Raw genomic sequence first — 18,339 nt, forward strand, 5'->3', positions numbered from 1 at the left:
ACCATAGAATAAATGTTATATTCCTTTTTTGCGCCGCACAAATTTTCTCTGTTTCTCCTAATGGTAGCTAGGAGAAAATGCTTATAGCATTAAGTTCGCCATTTGTTTATAAGTATATTTTCACTTTTAACAATAATGTTTTATAAATAAATAAATGAATAAATATATATTTTTTATATATTTTATCACAAAATTCCAACGGGAGCGAAACCCCAAACTATAAATTTATCTCATATAACTATATATTTTTTCACAAAATTCCAACGGGAGCGAAACCCCAGGCAACATTTTAAAGAGATAAATTTATATAGTCGTAGCAGTAGTGCTAACTACTGCTACGACTAGATCGCTGAGTAGAAAGGCTATTGTCTAAGATTACCTACTTAAACTTATTACTCTAGTAGTAGCAATGAATATAAGGACTGAAAATACCTACAAAAAACCCGTGCGTACGTACCTAAACTAAACAGCAATCGTCGACAAAAATGGCTACTGCTAGGGATGCGACTACAAAGTTCGTCGGGTATAGGTAATATTTAGAAGTATAGGTAAAATTTACCCATCTAGTTTTTAAATTATTTTACCCTTATCTTATACAATTTATACATTTATGATCGCGTTTTCGAAAACGGCGCTAAGGATTTAATTGAAATCTATATATATAATAAAACAGTGAAAAAAAATTAATAAATATTTGTAGATAGTCATAGTAATAATCTTACTTTGCTGCTTTTGTCTGCTGATGGTAATTTTATAGCAGATCCGATTTTAAATAGCATAATATTTGGATTTGTCCTAAAACTACATTAACGTGGACGATCCGCAGACAATAACTAGTATTTACCAATATATAAAATTAAAAGCCTGTCCTGTTTGTTCGATTTATTACTTCTTTTATGTACTCTACTACTCTGTATAAAATAAAGATTACCCCGGGCACTGAAGCCTAGTATCTCAAGATGCAACTAGGACATTACGCACCGATGATTTCAATGATTAGTATGAAGGATGAAAATAAAATAAAAGTTTATTTTATACTATATTTTTATTCATTTCTGAACAATATTAATTTACCTAAAAATGACTTTGAGGTACTTTACTTACTTACTTTACCATGATATCTGAATCGTATATTGAGGATAATTTTTATAAAACATTTTATTAGTAGTAATTTATGATTACTGCTATGATCAGGATCTATGTCAACAGAAAAATAATTATTAAAATCACATAATTCGCACATAAACTCAAAATGTATAAGTAATACAGTTCTTGGGGTTATTCAGTAAAATGTATTTTTATAATTTTTTATGCTTTTTTATTTCAATTACGCTGTATAAAGCGTATTTCAGGCCTCCTCTAGATTTTTTGTAAATGAGGCTGTCCTGATCTTCTCCTAACAATAATGAAGTACAAATGTCACATTTAATACTGCTTAACAATTTTTAGGTAACGTAACCTAAATAAATATCCTATCTGTATTAGGATAAAATTGTCTCCATAAGTCACATATCTCCATATCGTATAAGTCGCTGTGATCTTCTATGATTACCGCAAATTTTTCTTTTTCTGTTAAATCATTTAAAGTTCTAATGGGGTTTTTCTTGAACAAGTTAGAATATAAATTTGTTCTAGCGGAGTACAATTACCTATTCCGTCATTGCGTATCTCTGCTCTCACCAGCAACTTTTTGTATGCAGCGCGGAACTGTATCGCATTGGGGTTATTATTGAACCCCCCTTCAAAACGGATCAAGAAAAATAGTTCAATATGGTCCTGGCCGACTTTGTAAAACGGGACATACTGTAACATTTTTGACTTATCCACCAAGTATTGGTACAGTGTTAATGCACTTTTCATATTTATGAGCATGTAGTAAGCAGGTGTTATATTTCTGCCTTACATATAATATGCTCTTACAAAGGCAAATTTTCTAATATCTTCTGAACATTTGCTTGATAAAGGTAATCCTTTCGACTTCATGCATTGTCTCATTTGGCAGGGTCGCATGACTTTATAAAAATAAAGTCATGCGACCCTGCCAAATCTTCAATGATAATGGCCTGTTCCATATTTATTTTGTTAGCTTGTCGAAGATGTTCAATAATATCTTTCATATTGGCAATTTTTTTGGCTTGGCGTCTAAGTTTTTCATTGAGACGTTTTATTTTTTTTTGCTGGTTCAAACATTTCTGTTTGAGAGCTTTAATTTTTTCACTTTTGATGACCTGAAATAAGAAGAAAATTTTTATAGTTGAATTTTGAAAAGTACACCAAATCAAAAGGGGTATGCATCCAAAGGGGTGCATTCAACACCACCTTAAAATATACACAGCGCCATCTAGTGTTTTTATATTTGGCGCTACTTATAATAGAGTATAGGTTTTTCGCAAATCCCACGGGAGCAATAGTTTTTACCGGGTTGAAAGGTATGTCCTTCTCCATACTCTTAATATGCAAAATTTGTTGAGTAGATAACGCATGAAAAGGTAACAAACACGCTTACTTTTGCAATTATAATATTAGTTTGGATATGTGTTATTTTATTACATACCCTTTTGTGTACTTCATCTAGTAATGGTACTGGTAACGAAACATTAGCAGTGGACATACTAGCAACATCATTGTTAATATTGCACTTTTTACCCAGCACAGATAATTCCTGTCTAGCTGGTAGCTGAAAAAGAAACATGCAAGTAATTAACACAAGTCATAAAATGAGTACAAATATAACATATTATAGGGATTGAAGGTATATATTATTTTCATAGGCTAGTATTTGTGTGCCGGAAGTAACTTAATACTTGGAAATTAATATGTTCGACTATTGGGTATGGTCACTCTCAACTTATTTTAGTGTTCTTTTATGTTACCTATTCATGTCAATACTATTATAGAAAGAAATTCAAGGCTATGCGCTATGTTGTTAACTTAGATTTATAAAATATATGTGATATTACAAACCCATTTGAGTACATCATTATCTACTTCTGGTAATGGCAAGGAAACATTTGTAGTGGACGTACTAGCAACATCAATGTTAATATTACAGTTTTCATCCAGTACAGACATATCATGTCTAGTCCGTAGCTGAAAAAGAAACATGTAAATTATTAACACAAACTCATTAATTTGTATTCTCAAGATTGTGGGAATTCAATTTAGGGAAGTGTTACCTACTGGTACTCAGAATTTGCATGAAGTGGGTAGCTAGACAGCTACATATGACATCTCACATTTTCATTAAAATTATTCGTCATCATTTTATAATATTATATAAATATAAATTATGGTCAATTCACTGATCATATTTTTATACCAATACTTACGGGAAACGGAAATATTGTGGGTAATGAGTCGTCACATAGTCTAATAACATCAAGAGTCCTATTAAAACAGCTTTCTTCAAAATGCAGTGAACAGACAACCCACTCTTTATGTCGAGGATTTATATTTTCCTCGCCAATCACCTCTAACCATTTTATCTTCAACGTTTCATTTCTCGGAAATCTATAAATAAAATAATAACAGATGGGTAAAATTTTATACTTTATTTTGATTGAGCAATCCCTAATTTAAGAATGTAGGTAAGTAAACAAATTAATGACGACATGAAATCTATGAAAATATTGTCTGTACCACAAAGATATGACCAAACATTAACACTTATGTATATATAAATTTACGTTTTTGTTTTGTTCAGTTTTACTATTGAATAGGAATTATTTCAATTGTTTTTTTTTTTCAAAGAAAACAATTTACTAACCTATGAAGCGTCAGTCGAGGTCGCTTTTTGTTTTTACTTGCACCACACATCACTATAGAACACTTGGGCATATTACTGTAGGTTTTTCTCACCTACGTAATTTCAAGTACCTAGATTTTGACAAATCTCAATTTTCTCGAAAGACAATCTGTTGACAGCAAAACTACGTACAGCTACGTAACACAATATGGCGGATTATGGCACGTACCTAAACTTTTGACAGAGGTTACCATAAATAAGCAATAAGCAAAATATGTTTGTCCTTTTCGTCAAATGCAAAAACACTGTGGAGAAAAAGAGAAAAAGATATATATACGCTCTGTTCCATAAATGCTTGATAAATGTATAATGTTAAATTCGTATTATGTTAACAAGGGCCTCTCCATAGATTTCTAAGATGTACATATACGTGTATACAAGAAGGGTATTATGTGAGAGTTTCAGCAGATTTCCCTTTCAGGCATGCAATATTTTTCAATAACAAAATTATCAATACAGTATCTTAATAAAATTACATTAACATGACTTTATAAATGGTTTTTTAAATCTAAGAGTTTTTCATTGTTTTTTGGTATCATAACATAATCATTTATATCATAGAATAGGTCTAAAAGGATTTTTTTAGTTTCTATTTAAATTGTTGGCAATTAGAAATAGATTTAATAATATCTATTGGTAGATGGTTAAAAAAAAACTTTGATACCATTAATAAATGCACTTGTATGTTTAATTATTTTCACTAAGCAAATATAAATCATATTTATAAAAATCTCTTCTAAATTCTATTGTTTTGTTATAGGATAACATATTGTTTACTAATACTTTTTTATTACAATTTCTTATTTATTAATACATCTTTTCTGAAGTATAAGATTGGATTCACTATTTACCGAATTTCTCCAATATATAATTCTATGCTTGATAAAATAAAATTCGTATATGTTGATAACGGCCTCTCCATTTGTTTCTATTTTAGTAGGTAGCCGAGAATGAGCGATCATAGAAGAGCTGAAGATCTGTCAATGTCAAGGTTGTCATTGATCTAGCAAATCGTTAAAGTGGAAGTGTCGTCTTCGTTGCACGCGCAATATTTATTTGGGAGTTCTACTTACCTACCTGATGTGATTACACAAATTTTGTTGTATAGACATAATAAAATTAAAAATTTTATAGTCAAAAATGTTTCGCTTAACCAAATATGTTACACCTGCGCTTTCGCGTGCTTTGAAAGACAATTCTCACCAGAATAAAATGCTCATAGTAATACATGGACAGAGGTTGTTTTCTAATACAAGTAAGTAAAAAAATTACCATTCGCAACTTGATTTACAATAGTACAGCTTTCAATATAAAGAAACAATTTTGTAATAGTCAAGTGTCGATTCTCTGATATGGTTTAATTTAGATAACTATACTGAACGAGTAATACTTTCTGATAAGTTTGGTAGTCCGTAATTATCAACTATTTTTACTTTGTTAGATGTTAGATTGTTATAAAAAATAAAAACCTCTATGCACCAAAATAGGTTCTTATTTCCAGTTGATGAAAAATTTGCCCTTAAGCATGAAGATATTGGGCGGCCTCTCTATTTTGATGCTCAAGCAACAACACCTATGGTAAATCTTTCAATATTACATGTCAAGATTTCTCTAGAGGACAGTGTCTGATTGGTTATAATATTGACAATTTAAATACCTCCATTATCAAGTGTGTGTGTCTTAATAAGTTGGAAAACAGCTAATTTAAGAATAAACATTACAATGTTATGTCCCTGACTAACAATGCCACTGCAGTGTAATATTTGCTTAAATGGTTTCAACCATTAATTGATAATCATATTGATTGAAATTATATTCAGTTGATAAACAGAAATGGTGTAAACAGCAGTGAGTCGCATAGGCCTGCAGATGATGATAGAAACTATACATGAACAGGATATTTCAATACCTGAAATTGAAATTATTCTCCATTGACTTTAATTGATAACTATTGAGAAATTTAATGTTAGCAGAATCCACACTGGTTGAGCTTCTGTACTCTCTCTCACTCTCATTTCTACATGTTGCTGGCTGTAATACTGCAAAGCCTAGTAATTTTGAAGATTTGGCTGTGAATTTACAATTAATTTTATTTTGAAGTTCTATACTCCTGTCTTCTGTACTAAAATCATCTATTTTGTGTTTATTTTCTTCTTAATAAAAATATAAATACCAGAGTGCCAATGCAATATTTGTTTCACATTTTAGGATCCTAGAGTACTTGATGCTATGCTTCCCTACCTAGTCAGTTACCATGGAAATCCTCATTCCCGAACCCATGCTTATGGGTGGGAAAGTGAGGCAGCAGTAGAAAAAGCCAGAGAACAAGTGGCTCAGTTGATTGGAGCTGACCCAAAAGAGATAATATTTACTTCAGGAGCAACAGAGTCTAACAACATATCTGTAAAAGGTGTTGCACGGTTTTATGCACCAAGGAAGAAGCATGTTGTCACCACACAAATTGTAAGTAGAGCTGAATGCTCTTCTTAATTAAATATTATTTAAAACATAACTTAATGTGGTTCTACAAATGATAAGGATAGGAACCAGAAAACCAATATGTTAAAATAATTAGTGAAAATATATGCTCACCTAAACTCAGTTCATGATTCCTAATTAGCAGACTGTCTTGTTATAAATGTGTTTTATATTCCAGGAACATAAATGTGTTTTGGACTCATGTCGAGCTTTAGAAGGAGAAGGCTTCAAAGTAACTTACTTACCTGTACACAGCAATGGCATAATTGACCTAAAGGAATTAGAAAATGCACTGACACCTGAAACAAGTCTGGTCTCCATTATGACAGTGAACAATGAAATAGGTGTGTTAAAATCATATAATTCTAATAGGATATGTTTTTAAGGCAGTTTAAACTAACTTTTTAACCGTTTCATCCCCAATTGTTCATATGTAAAATGTCTAAGTGGATACTAATTTATGTGCCAAGTGCATATCATGCCTAAAATTTATTACAAAGTCATAAAACTGCAGCACTTGGAGTATTCATATAACTTGTCATATGTAAGCTGAAGCTGTTAACCCGCATACTTCATCAATCATCCTACTTCATCAGCATAGAATAGTTAATTTGGACAGCATAATTTTTTTTTGTGTCCTATGCCCAATTAAAAATAAAATTTGTAGTTTTTGTAGCCAATTAAATAATTATTTTTAAAAGCTTTTATTATACAAATCATCCCCATTATAGTCATTTGGTGGTTGATTTGTGAAGAAAAATGTAGTCTATATTTGAACAGGGCTCTTTAATTATATGTGTACCTAATTTCATCAATATAGGTAATTTTTCATCCCGTCATATTTCTGTGAGACTAGTATTTCCATGTTTATTTATATCAAATCAAATTTGTAGTAACAAAAACTGTTATTTTAATGGAGACTTCTCCTTATTCTTACAGGTGTACAACAACCAATCGCTGAAATCGGAGCTATCTGTAAAAGTAAAAAGATATTTTTTCACACTGATGCAGCACAGGCAGTTGGAAAAATTCACCTGGATGTAAATAAAATGAATATTGATTTGATGTCAATATCTGGTCACAAATTGTATGGTCCTAAGGGCGTCGGCGCGCTGTTTATCAGGCGAAGACCTCGAGTGCGAGTTGAACCCATACAAAGTGGAGGAGGGCAAGAAAGAGGCATGAGGAGTGGTACAGTCCCTACTCCTCTAGTTGTTGGATTAGGTAAAATATTATATTTTCACATAATAATAATCTAGGGCACGGGAGTGTCCCCGCCAAGATAGGCCAAGCAAAGCGCAAGGGCACTACCTACCTTTTCTCGAAACGTTTCGTCGTATTTTTGAACTCTCGTGATGTCCAAAAATCCATAATTTCGTCACTGATCATCAAATTTGTTAGGGTGCTTCCTGAAGTCTTAGAAAGCTGAAATTTGGTATGTAAGCTAATATTAGTACAGAGACAACAGAAAAATTAAAATCCCAACCTAACCCATCCCCTTGGTATAGGGGGTGGAAGTTTGTATGAGACTAGCACTATATATCTTAAAATTAGTATAAATACTTCTTGTAATAAATAAAAAATATGTGTGTGGTATTTTTTCAAAAATCTTCCCCTAACTCCTTAAAAAGGAGGTCAATATGTATGAAAAAATGGTCAGATCTCATGTAGAGCCAAGATTATTGATATATGTGCCCTAACTTTACCAGACCTAAATTATCTTATTTCTAGAGTAACGAAATGAGAATCAGATGACCACTTTTTCATACATTTTGACTAAAGTGTAGAGTTTGTGAAGCAAACTAGACTCGTCTTGGCAACATTTTTACATGAAAATGTTTTTGGTGGGATAGTTATTTTTATTTTCAATCGCCTAACTCTATATTTCGTCTTGTCTGCAACCAATGGTTAATCGATACCATAGTGGGTCACCTGCTTTTTTGCCTGCTTAAAAAACATAACGTATGGGATTATGCAAAAATTTTGTAGAACATTTTCTTATCCGCATAAAAACTCGTCTACAGGTGCAGCTTGCGAACTGGCGGAGCGTGAAATGGCGTACGATCATGCTTGGATCGAGAAATTAGCCCAGAGATTCTTGGATAAAATAAACTCTAGACTTTCACATGTCATACGAAATGGAGATCCAAAAGAAACATATTTAGGCTGTATAAATCTGTCCTTTGCTTTTGTTGAAGGTGAGTGGAAACATATGTAGTGTAGGTATATCTAGATATTATGAGTTGTTCCTTCTAGTTCTACTTTCCTATGATAAGCTACTGCTCAGTGAAAAAAAGTGGGAACAATATAAAGGATAAGTACAGTATTATCACTTATAAGTAGCATCCGCAATTTTCGATGGCGTGTATTAGCTCAATCTATTCACGATCTGAGCCGAATAAAATCATCCGTGAAATAAAAAGCAAATTGCAATCGGTCAAGATATATTTAAAATGCGAAAGTAACATAACTCTCAAAAGACTTATACTCTAAGAGTAGGTAGAGTAATGGACGCAGGTATCCGTAAGCCAGACAAATACAGACTTACGTAACGCCCCGTGATAACACGACATTCAAGTGAATCCCAAACATGGCGTGTACGTATCAGCCAATATGGGACGCGCAATCACGCGGCGCGCTATCATTGGCTGAAATATTTTCGCTAAAATTTTACTTTTACGCAGGTACTTCGGTGTAACTAAAGTCCAAGAACTGTACCAATGTAATTTTTGTTTTAGGAGAATCATTGTTAATGGCATTGAAAGATGTGGCATTATCTAGTGGATCTGCGTGTACATCAGCATCACTTGAACCTTCATACGTATTGCGAGCAATAGGAACTGATGAAGACTTAGCTCATAGCTCAATCAGGTAAGTACAATTATTCAGCAGACTGATTTGGGATATCAAGTATTCAGTTATTATTTAATGTAGGATATTCTCATGGTACCTGAATGAAGGATAAACTGAACTATTTCCGCTATTCCCAACTATATAACATGTTGATTTCCCAGCATACTTAGTAATAAAAAAATCTAAATATTGATTTTATTTTAAAAATCAACATACAGATCTCTAGGTTTATTGCTATTTGTATTAGATCTATTGAACTGCCACAAACAAATCAATGTTTCACATCACATATTTAGATATTTGTTATAGTCCAAATAGTGTATAGATGAAGAAACTATCAAAAACTGGGCTCTGTGTTGATGAAAAAAATAATCTTACCAAATATAAATATAATTAACCAAACAAAATACTCTGGCAGCAGCCATTCACGAATTGTGACACATGGATCAGCCATCTCCAAGGTCAAGCACAATAGAGGGAAGCTCTATCTTGCCTAATAAAACTGCCCATACAAGTATTTGCTACTTTCCAGATAATTATAATTGGATAATATTAAATTTGTAGAGAGTTACCTAATATCCTAGGGATTAGTATTTTTATATTATTAAGGATAACAATCCTCCTGGCACAAGCACCTTTTTTGCTTAACAGGAGGACTCCGCTATTTAACATTGTATTATTTCTAATTGTTACCCAGATTTTTATTTATTATTTACCCAGGTTTTTTATTTATTATTATAGTATTTTATACATTGTGGCATGTTCTTTACAGATTTGGTTTGGGAAGATTTACGACAGAAGACGAAGTAGACTACACAGCTGAAAAAACAATAAGACATGTGGAGAGGCTTCGGGAAATGAGTCCCTTGTGGGAGATGGTACAAGAAGGTGTAGATATTAAAACAATACAATGGTCACAGCATTAATAATGTAATATAATATTTTAAAAAAAGATATCCAATAAGGAACAAAAATTATGACTTATTTTAAAGAGGATCTGGTGAGAATACGTATATAACTATTGATAACTTATAATGAGATTTTGTTCATGTCCCTTTATAGGACAATAAAAATTTATATTAATCAAGATGACAATGTGATAAAAAATTGAGCAAGGAAAGATAATTGTTGAACAAAATAAGTGATAACATGTGTAGCAGTCTTTTGTTTATAATATTATCATGGTAGAATTGTGAAATGATGAAACTATGTCAAAATATTTTAAACTGTTCAATTTATTTATGAATACATATTATTAGATTATGTATTATTGAGCGTATATATTATTTTTTGTTAATAAATAAAGGCTGCTTTTATGTAAATCTGAGATTCAATTTATTCAAACAATCCCACTTATCTATCAGTATATACAATATAAACTAAAATGAACATTGGGTGTAAGTGCTATCCTAGCACAAATAAACAAAATATTAGTAAATGATAAATCTACAAAAAATATGAATTCTGTTATTGTACTTAATGTACTTATAAGCTTGTGCCTAACACTATATTAAATACAAACACTATAAACTTAACATGTATATCTGAAGTTGCCTGTACAACTTTGTTGTCTATACTATCCAGTCTTAAAAACTATATTATGTATGTTATAATATTGTATTGATTATGCATATATTGATTTAACCTTTATATTTCATATATCTGTAGAAAGTCTTAATAGAAATAAAATTTGGATAGTACATTAATTCCTGAGCTTTTCTAGCTAACTTTCAAGCTAATCTAGCTGTTATGACATCAAATTGGGCAGTCCTACCTACATGGCTGCCACATTATAAGACTTCAAAGTTCTACAGAATTACAACACACATCTTTCACTACAAACACATTTAAAATTAAAATTAGTAAAGCTATTACAAGTAACCCAATCTGAGATTTGCAAATGTAGAGTCAACAGCTACATGATGGATCTTCTGGCTCAGGGTTTGTTATCCTGAAACTGTTTTGTTCAAGAGTCTGCAGTTCTATTCTTGACCAATTGATCTCCACCAATTGCATTGCAATATCAGAGAACATCTCCTCAACTCCTTTTCCAGTCTTGCATGATGTATTATATGCAGTACTGATTAAGTTGTGGCACTGCTCACTAGAATCATAATTAAAATTTATATAAATTACACATGTCAACACACTTTGAATTAAAAAATGATATGCTATGACAGGGATCATACCAGAATGTTTCAATGTCTGCATCAGAGACTTGTGCAGTTGATCCTTTTAAATCTGACTTATTCCCACATAGAAATATTTTAGCATTCTCAGCATATGTTACAATATCCAATAGATGCTGACTTAAGACATGGAATGAAGAAGCATTGTCTAGAGAAAAAACCAAAATTGCTGCTTCAGCAAATTTGTAGTAGCTTGATGTAACTGAAGCAATTCTTTCCATGTCTCCAGTGTCCCATAGTTGCAACTAAAACAACAATGATTCAGTTAATGAGGAAGAAGATCAAGTTTCACTACATCAGTAATCCAATTAATCAACAACCTTGATATCCTTATCTCCAACATGATATACTTTTTCAAAATGGTCTAATGCCAATGTCGATCTCCGGTCCGAATTTGGAAGGAAAGTGTTATTGATAAAACGTCTAAATAAAGAAGTTTTCCCAACTCCATATTCACCACATAATATTACTTTTAGCACTGGGGTTTTCATAACAGCCATTATTTAGTAGGTATCTTGGTGAGCGTCTCGTGATTGATCGATCTAATTATTATATTATGTGATCCATATATTCGTTTGTTATTGGTTTTATTTATTGCGTTGAATAAATAAAACAAAGTGTATCATACTATTAGAAAAACAGTGAGATTAGTCGATCACTTCGATCAGACAGACCGCTTGCTCGACCGACTGCGGCTGCGGTTTTCCACTTTTCCTACTTCGATTTGTTTCACAAAGTTTTTGTACAAAATAACTGACATTACTGACATTGACATAGTACAGTGACATATAGGTCATATAACCAACTTTGCAAAATAAGACGGAAAAGGAAGTTAACATAAAAAAAAACTTATGGGCGTCCACTCCACGAGCGAACAAAGCCGCGGTTTAGTCGAACCAACGAACGGCGGGCAAGCCTGTTTCGTGGCTTTTTGTGTACATTGTATTTTGTTTATTGTTTTTGTATATTGTACCTATTATAAAATATATTTTATCTGTAAATTGTTTGGCTCGCTATGCTAGTCTGATATATTAACATTATTGTGTTCGGTGGTGGATGACCTTTGATTAGTACCATGGCAATAATATACCTATTAACAGAAATGCCAACCTACGGGGCCGCGCGCGTGGCCGTTCTAAATCTATAAAAATCTAAATCTGTCAAAGTCTGTTGTCATTGTCAAACATTGTTGTCAATTTAGTACATAATTATTTATTATTTTAGAAAAATAAGAAGACGCTACCTACGCTTGTTCTATTGTTCTTTCTGGCTGTGTCTGTACAATTATAATTAAAGTATTACTTGTATTATGTTGGTTCATATTTAGTTTGTGGCTGATTCTGGCTTTCATCAATAAAGTTAGTTCATTACAGCTAAGTTAGCTGCCGCCTTACCGGATTTTTAGGCAAAATTCGAAGTGGAAATATTTGTGTATGTCATAGAGATATTTTTAACAAATCAAATTCAATATGGATTTACAAACTTCTCATTTAGCTGCGGCATTAATGTCTGGATCTACGTATAATTCGATACCAGAGGCTGCACCTGCTCTTGCAGTGACTGAAGGAAATAAGTCGGAACAATCTAATGAAACCCCTAAAGAACCATCCGACGAGGACAAAGAAGAGATTGCCAGTGGAGAGGAATATACTGATGAGGTATTTAGTATAAAATGTCTCTAGATTTGGTGTTATGTATCTCATAATATTTCTTTCATTTTTTGTATCAGCAAGGCTGAATATAATAATATTTCATACTTTCAATACACAATAACAACAGTACTCCAGGATTTTTAAACCTTATCACAAACAACTTTGCTGATTGATAAAACTTTATTTGCTTTGGTACCTAATTCACTTGTTACAGTCCCTTGATAGAAACACTGACCTGCATCTTTATGTATTTTATAAATTGCTGTGTTAATGTGTTGCATTTAGAATAGAGGATTACTGGTATCATAGATAGATAGATAGATAAAAACTTTATTTGTAGCCACAGTACACACACATACATCAATGTTAATACAAAAAAATAACTGACACAATAAACGGGTAAATAACAATCACACATAAGAAATGTGTATGTGTGCTGCAGCAATACAAAAAGGTCATGGCTCAACGATGATGTTGCTCCTCGGGGAGCAACGCGTTGATTTTCAGCCATAGCCACAGTAAGTGGAGAGCAAACAAGAAGAGTAATCAATCAGTAAATCAATAAAGTTACTTACATAGAACATTACATGGAAACAGGAAAGAGACGCAACAATAAAATGGAGAATTTTGTTGATCTGTCTATATCAAGCAATAATTCTGGAGATGTTCAATGTATCAGAACATAGCTTGTCAGTAACATGTGACTATTCAACATCAATCAAACATTTCAGGAAGCTGAAGCTCAGGCTGGCAGCAAGTCTATGCCAGGTCGAGGTGTTACATTACAAATGTTGTTAGAAGAAAAAATGCTAGAACCTGGCACAGCTGCAATGACTATAGAATACTTGGTATATTATTTTGTTATTTGTATTAAGCAAATTTTCATTTTAGTACTTAGAATGTAATATTAAATTATTTCCTGTTTTAAATAAGTGAAAATAATACATCAAAGTTAACTAAAAATTGTAACTATATTTTGTGAAAAATCTTTGTCTTATCTTATTTTCTATCTCTTAATTATTACCCATACAGCATTCTCTGTATTACGTAAAAGTTAATTGTTATATATTGCTTTTAGGATTAAGTCCACCATTTGTATTTTGGGCAGTAAAAATTACACAAAAATTTATTCCTAATGACTTATCCATGGAAAGTCAGTGAGAGGTTGTTACTTGTGTATTTTTATAAGATTAGTTTATAAGGTTTAGTATGTAAGAAAATATCTATTAGGTACAATAGGTAGCTAAATATTTCAGGGACAAAAATTTGTTGGAGATTTACAATCTGATGGAAAAATAAAATCCCATGAGACAGAGACTATTTTCTGCTCTCCATCCGCTTGGGCCATTCATTGTAAGCGTATAATCAACCCCGACAAACGGTCTGGATGTGGCTGGGCTTCTGTCAAGTACAGAGGAAAGAAACTGGACACTATCAAAGCAACTTATCTTAGGAAGAAGCAGCTTCAACGTGAAAATATGCATAGTGATGGTCAGTATTTGGTTTTTATATGTATCTTTTTTATTAAAGTACTTTTTTAAATTATATTATTTATATAACATTTATTTTTACATATCAATATTTGCTTCAAATAAAGGAATCAGTTTAGTATTACAAGTATTTATATCTTGGCATTGTACTACTTATTTAGATTTATTAATAATAATATACTTATTTATTTAAGTATTTTACCTGCAAAACAACAAAACTTTTATTTTCAGACAGGCAAACATTTAAATTCACCTTTATCTTATTTCATTGTAAATATTAAATACAGCAAAAAAAAATGTTAATTGGTTTATTTCAGAGGAGACAGAAATGGAGGTAGAGAATCCTCCTGAACCACCACCACAAAGGATAGTGATGAAACACAACACTGTACCTAACAGAATGATGCAACAGTAAGTTAGAATTTACTTAAACTTATCTTTCAAGAAAAGTACTGATAGTAGTATTCTCCATGGTTTTGTTTCTTTTTCTTCTTTATAATGAAAAACAAAATTTACTTGCCAGCTCAACAGTTTTTCATGTATTACTGAGTATATGTAACATGTATTACTGAATAGATGCAACTGTTTGCATCTATTTTATTTAGTTCTATTCAGTTTTTCAGTGATATATAGTGGGTATATATTTTTTCCAGTGATACCAACATGCTGATAGAAGCTGTGTCATTTTCCTCAGTGGGTAAAGTGCAGCCATTCCTTGTCTCTGTAAGTTCCAATGCTTGTTTAATTCTTGACATACACTGCCATTTGAAGAAGGAAGAAGTTTATGGATATTTAGCTGGAACCTGGGATCTCAATAGTCACAGTAAGTGATTTTATATTTATGTGATTATTTATTGGATGCTTTATAAATATGTAATGTTGTAATAAAATGAATATTATCCATATTTTTTAAAATATAACATGTCCCACTGCTAAGAAAACAGCCTCTTCACTCTATGTTATCAATAGATTAGATTGATTTAATTCAGGAAAAAATCATCTCAATTAGATATGTTGCAAGAATTCAATGTGTATAATCTGCCAGAGACTTTGTTAAGTAGAGTGTGGTAAGTAGTTAAAGTTTGTGTCATATTATTTAATCATATTCAAAGCACATAAATTTGCTTCTTGTGTTTTTTTTTACATTGAAGTCACATCTTGTTTACCTTTAAAATACTGTTATTTATTTTTAGACTTAATGATTACTCATACATTCCCTTGCCTTGTGAGTAAGAACGACACCCGTCCAAGGGTCATGGTGGAGCTTGACATACAAATGGAGATTGAAAAACTTGGTTTAACACTGCTCGGGTGGTATCACTCCCATCCCACCAATCCCGCTATGCCAAGTTTGAGAGATTGCGACAACCAGCTGGAATACCAGATAAAAATGCGAGGCCCATCTGAAATATCTTACATTCCATGTATTGGAGTTATATGCTGTAAGTGTTGTCTGTTTTTTGGGAAATGTCGAAATTGTAGTAGCTTTTAGAGTCCTCATACACACTGCTGACTTATTTCCTCTCATCGTTTTTTAAATATCTGATTTTTATTGCCCTATAAACTCGGTAGTTGTGATGTAGTTTTACAGGTCATATAATTTTGTTTCCTTTTTCAGCACCATACAACCCAGAGAGCCCTGTGTTGGAATCATCTCTCACTTACTTTTGGGTCATGCCACCACCAGAACAAAGGCCTACTGAATATCCAAGACCTTTGCTACTTCAATATAACTTGATACACGATAGTCACTTGTCTAAACATGCCATGGAGCAAATACGGAATTGTATTAAATACTATTTCACATTTGCCGACGAAACATTCATTAACTTTAAAGACAATTTTAAACCAGATATCACATATCTAGATAAGTTAAAGTGTACTTTAAGTGCGAAATTCCCTCGGGAACAAAGTGACGGGCTGCTATGGCATTTCATCCGCGATGAGCTTGGATGCTCTTCAGAAAACGACGATAAAATGGATTTAGATGCGCTATTGGCAGTACCTCAACCTATACCTGTTTCTAAACCGAATCAAAGTACATCAGTACCTAATTTCCCTTCTGTCAGTACTTTGCAACAGATGGTGAGCCGGCCGGCAGGGGTGCCACCTATTAATGTTTCGTCTGGGATCGGTTCTCCTCATAAATTCGAATCATCTCAACTCAACATTCCAGTGTTGCCTACTTCTTCTAAATCTTCTAAGTCATCTACTCCATCTCTTCCATCTGGTTACCCGAGTGGGTTGGATATGCTCACAAGCATGGCTCTAGGTTTGGGGACTTCGAATCTCCCCTTGCCTTTGACCGGTAGTGGTTTAGATAATTTAGCCGCCGCAAACAGTATGTTGACGGGATTACCTTCAAGCTTATCAGCAAGTTTATCGGGTTCAAAATTACCTGATCCACCATCTTATGCTGCTTCATTGCAAAATTTGACCAGCAGTATCGGAAGCTATGATAAAGCATCTACCAGCACGTCCACAAGTAGTTCTTCAGCGACTCCAATCCCAGCTAGCATAGCTTCAAACCTTATGATGAGTTCAGCGGATATTGCCAACGCTCTCTTTTCGGCTAGCAAATATTCCAGTGCCGGGATACTGGGCATTCCAGACCCCATGTCTAAATCGACTTTAGCGGCAAACAATATGTTTTTGTCGCCATCTTTGATGAAAATGCAAGAATCTCTAATGAAGCCTTTAACCAACAGTAGTCCTATTTCTGCCAAAGTCGGACTAGATCAAAGCGCTTTGATGAAATCGCCCCATGATTTGTTAAAGGGTAACAAAGATTATTTGCCACCTGATTTCGGAAGTGTCGGAAAAGGTAAACCAGATAGTTCTTCTTTAGATCAGATGAAACATACAGATGTTGGAATGAGCTCGAAAAGTGAAAGTACAAAATCAGACCCAATGGATATGTCGACAGACTTCAGTCTGCCATCACGAGTAGGTGGTGAATCTTTTTTGAATCAAATGCTAGAATTAACAAAGAAGACTACAATGCCGGATTACATGTCAGACTATGGACAGCCTTTGAAAATGCCCAAGCCTGAAGATCTAGCGGCATCTGTGCCGCCGTCTAGTCATTCGTATTTAAATACATCCAGTATTGTGGATACCATAGCCCAGGTCGCCATGGGCAATTTCTCAAAGCACGACGAATCTTTGGACTACAGCAAGGAACAAGACTACACCACTAATAAGAGCAACATGAGTGAAAGTGAAAATTAGTTTAATTAATCACATTTGAAAATTAGCTTTACAGTTTAGTAAAATTACAGTTAAGTATCCTCATATAATATAGAGAATATGTGATCTTAAGTACGTTGTATGTAAACAATGATTGCAGGTTTTATTTCCAGACTGATTTAGTATGTTCTCTTAATCGAATTTGTCAGTATTTGATGAGTTTATAAAATTACAATTCATTAACATCATTGTCTAAGATAGAACGTAGTTTATAATTTGTATTGTGATATACAATAATATTATTATTAGAATGGCTGTTTCTACTGGATCAGACGAGATAGCAAGTCTGCACAAAATAAAACGTGAGCACTTGTGTATTACAATTTTCGACTGTTTTGTCCATAATAGTTTTTCAATTACATTTTAAAGGTACTTTTTCTCCCAATTGAATCATCGTAGTGTAAATATGGTATAACTTACTCATAAAATATCTTGAATAACCTAAACTAGCGGCGTTTTATATAATTACGTAGTTAATTAATAATTTAATAGTCGCATGACGAAGCATTTATATTTAATTTATTTTATTTTTAACGTTTATAAAGATAAGACATTGTATTCCAATTAAATATTTTTTACTTATTACTTGAGGTTTTATTATGACCTGTTTTATGGAGATTCTG

The 18,339-nt window shown here is 32.8% G+C and overlaps 4 protein-coding genes across 4 annotated transcripts; 2 read left to right on the plus strand and 2 right to left on the minus strand.

Moving 5' to 3' along the window:
* Positions 1-1,026: 1,026 nt before the first annotated feature.
* On the minus strand, positions 1,027-3,951 carry LOC128670178 (THAP domain-containing protein 3-like). The gene is made up of 5 exons (XM_053745644.2): positions 3,767-3,951; positions 3,330-3,510; positions 2,965-3,090; positions 2,555-2,677; positions 1,027-2,228 (listed from the first exon to the last, which is right to left on the minus strand). The coding sequence occupies exons 1-5, from the start codon at positions 3,835-3,837 to the stop codon at positions 1,992-1,994; spliced, it is 738 nt and encodes a 245-aa protein (XP_053601619.1). The 5' UTR covers positions 3,838-3,951; the 3' UTR covers positions 1,027-1,991.
* Positions 3,952-4,805: 854 nt separating this feature from the next.
* Nfs1 (Nfs1 cysteine desulfurase) lies at positions 4,806-10,458 on the plus strand. The gene is made up of 8 exons (XM_053745631.2): positions 4,806-5,060; positions 5,307-5,383; positions 6,014-6,268; positions 6,462-6,627; positions 7,223-7,507; positions 8,308-8,481; positions 9,022-9,154; positions 9,909-10,458. The coding sequence occupies exons 1-8, from the start codon at positions 4,946-4,948 to the stop codon at positions 10,060-10,062; spliced, it is 1,359 nt and encodes a 452-aa protein (XP_053601606.1). The 5' UTR covers positions 4,806-4,945; the 3' UTR covers positions 10,063-10,458.
* Positions 10,048-11,974, minus strand: RabX6. Its single transcript, XM_053745657.2, has 3 exons — positions 11,646-11,974; positions 11,326-11,570; positions 10,048-11,240 (listed from the first exon to the last, which is right to left on the minus strand). The coding sequence occupies exons 1-3, from the start codon at positions 11,823-11,825 to the stop codon at positions 11,045-11,047; spliced, it is 621 nt and encodes a 206-aa protein (XP_053601632.1). The 5' UTR covers positions 11,826-11,974; the 3' UTR covers positions 10,048-11,044.
* A 532-nt stretch (positions 11,975-12,506) lies between these two features.
* On the plus strand, positions 12,507-18,299 carry LOC128672824 (uncharacterized protein). The gene is made up of 7 exons (XM_053750256.2): positions 12,507-12,983; positions 13,709-13,825; positions 14,234-14,468; positions 14,785-14,878; positions 15,121-15,290; positions 15,661-15,909; positions 16,086-18,299. Exons 1-7 carry the CDS (start codon positions 12,795-12,797, stop codon positions 17,696-17,698), a joined length of 2,667 nt encoding a protein of 888 aa, XP_053606231.1. The 5' UTR covers positions 12,507-12,794; the 3' UTR covers positions 17,699-18,299.
* Positions 18,300-18,339: the final 40 nt, after the last annotated feature.

This window comes from Plodia interpunctella, chromosome 1 (assembly GCF_027563975.2).
Source record: "Plodia interpunctella isolate USDA-ARS_2022_Savannah chromosome 1, ilPloInte3.2, whole genome shotgun sequence".
NCBI classification, from domain to species: Eukaryota; Metazoa; Arthropoda; class Insecta; order Lepidoptera; family Pyralidae; genus Plodia; species Plodia interpunctella.

Coding starts and splice junctions, on each gene's coding strand:
- LOC128670178 (XM_053745644.2), bottom strand. CDS start 3,837: ATGCCCAAGTGTTCTATAGTGATGTGTGGTGCAAGTAAAAACAAAAAG. Junction 2,678..2,964: donor ATAATGATGTACTCAAATGG/GTTTGTAATATC, acceptor TTTCTTTTTCAG/CTACCAGCTAGACAGGAATT. Junction 2,229..2,554: donor TAGATGAAGTACACAAAAGG/GTATGTAATAAA, acceptor TTCTTATTTCAG/GTCATCAAAAGTGAAAAAAT.
- Nfs1 (XM_053745631.2), top strand. CDS start 4,946: ATGTTTCGCTTAACCAAATATGTTACACCTGCGCTTTCGCGTGCTTTG. Junction 5,061..5,306: donor GAGGTTGTTTTCTAATACAA/GTAAGTAAAAAA, acceptor TCTTATTTCCAG/TTGATGAAAAATTTGCCCTT. Junction 6,628..7,222: donor GACAGTGAACAATGAAATAG/GTGTGTTAAAAT, acceptor TTATTCTTACAG/GTGTACAACAACCAATCGCT.
- RabX6 (XM_053745657.2), bottom strand. CDS start 11,825: ATGGCTGTTATGAAAACCCCAGTGCTAAAAGTAATATTATGTGGTGAA. Junction 11,571..11,645: donor TTGGAGATAAGGATATCAAG/GTTGTTGATTAA, acceptor TTGTTGTTTTAG/TTGCAACTATGGGACACTGG. Junction 11,241..11,325: donor GCAGACATTGAAACATTCTG/GTATGATCCCTG, acceptor TTATGATTCTAG/TGAGCAGTGCCACAACTTAA.
- LOC128672824 (XM_053750256.2), top strand. CDS start 12,795: ATGGATTTACAAACTTCTCATTTAGCTGCGGCATTAATGTCTGGATCT. Junction 15,291..15,660: donor CTGGGATCTCAATAGTCACA/GTAAGTGATTTT, acceptor ATTTATTTTTAG/ACTTAATGATTACTCATACA. Junction 15,910..16,085: donor ATGTATTGGAGTTATATGCT/GTAAGTGTTGTC, acceptor TTCCTTTTTCAG/CACCATACAACCCAGAGAGC.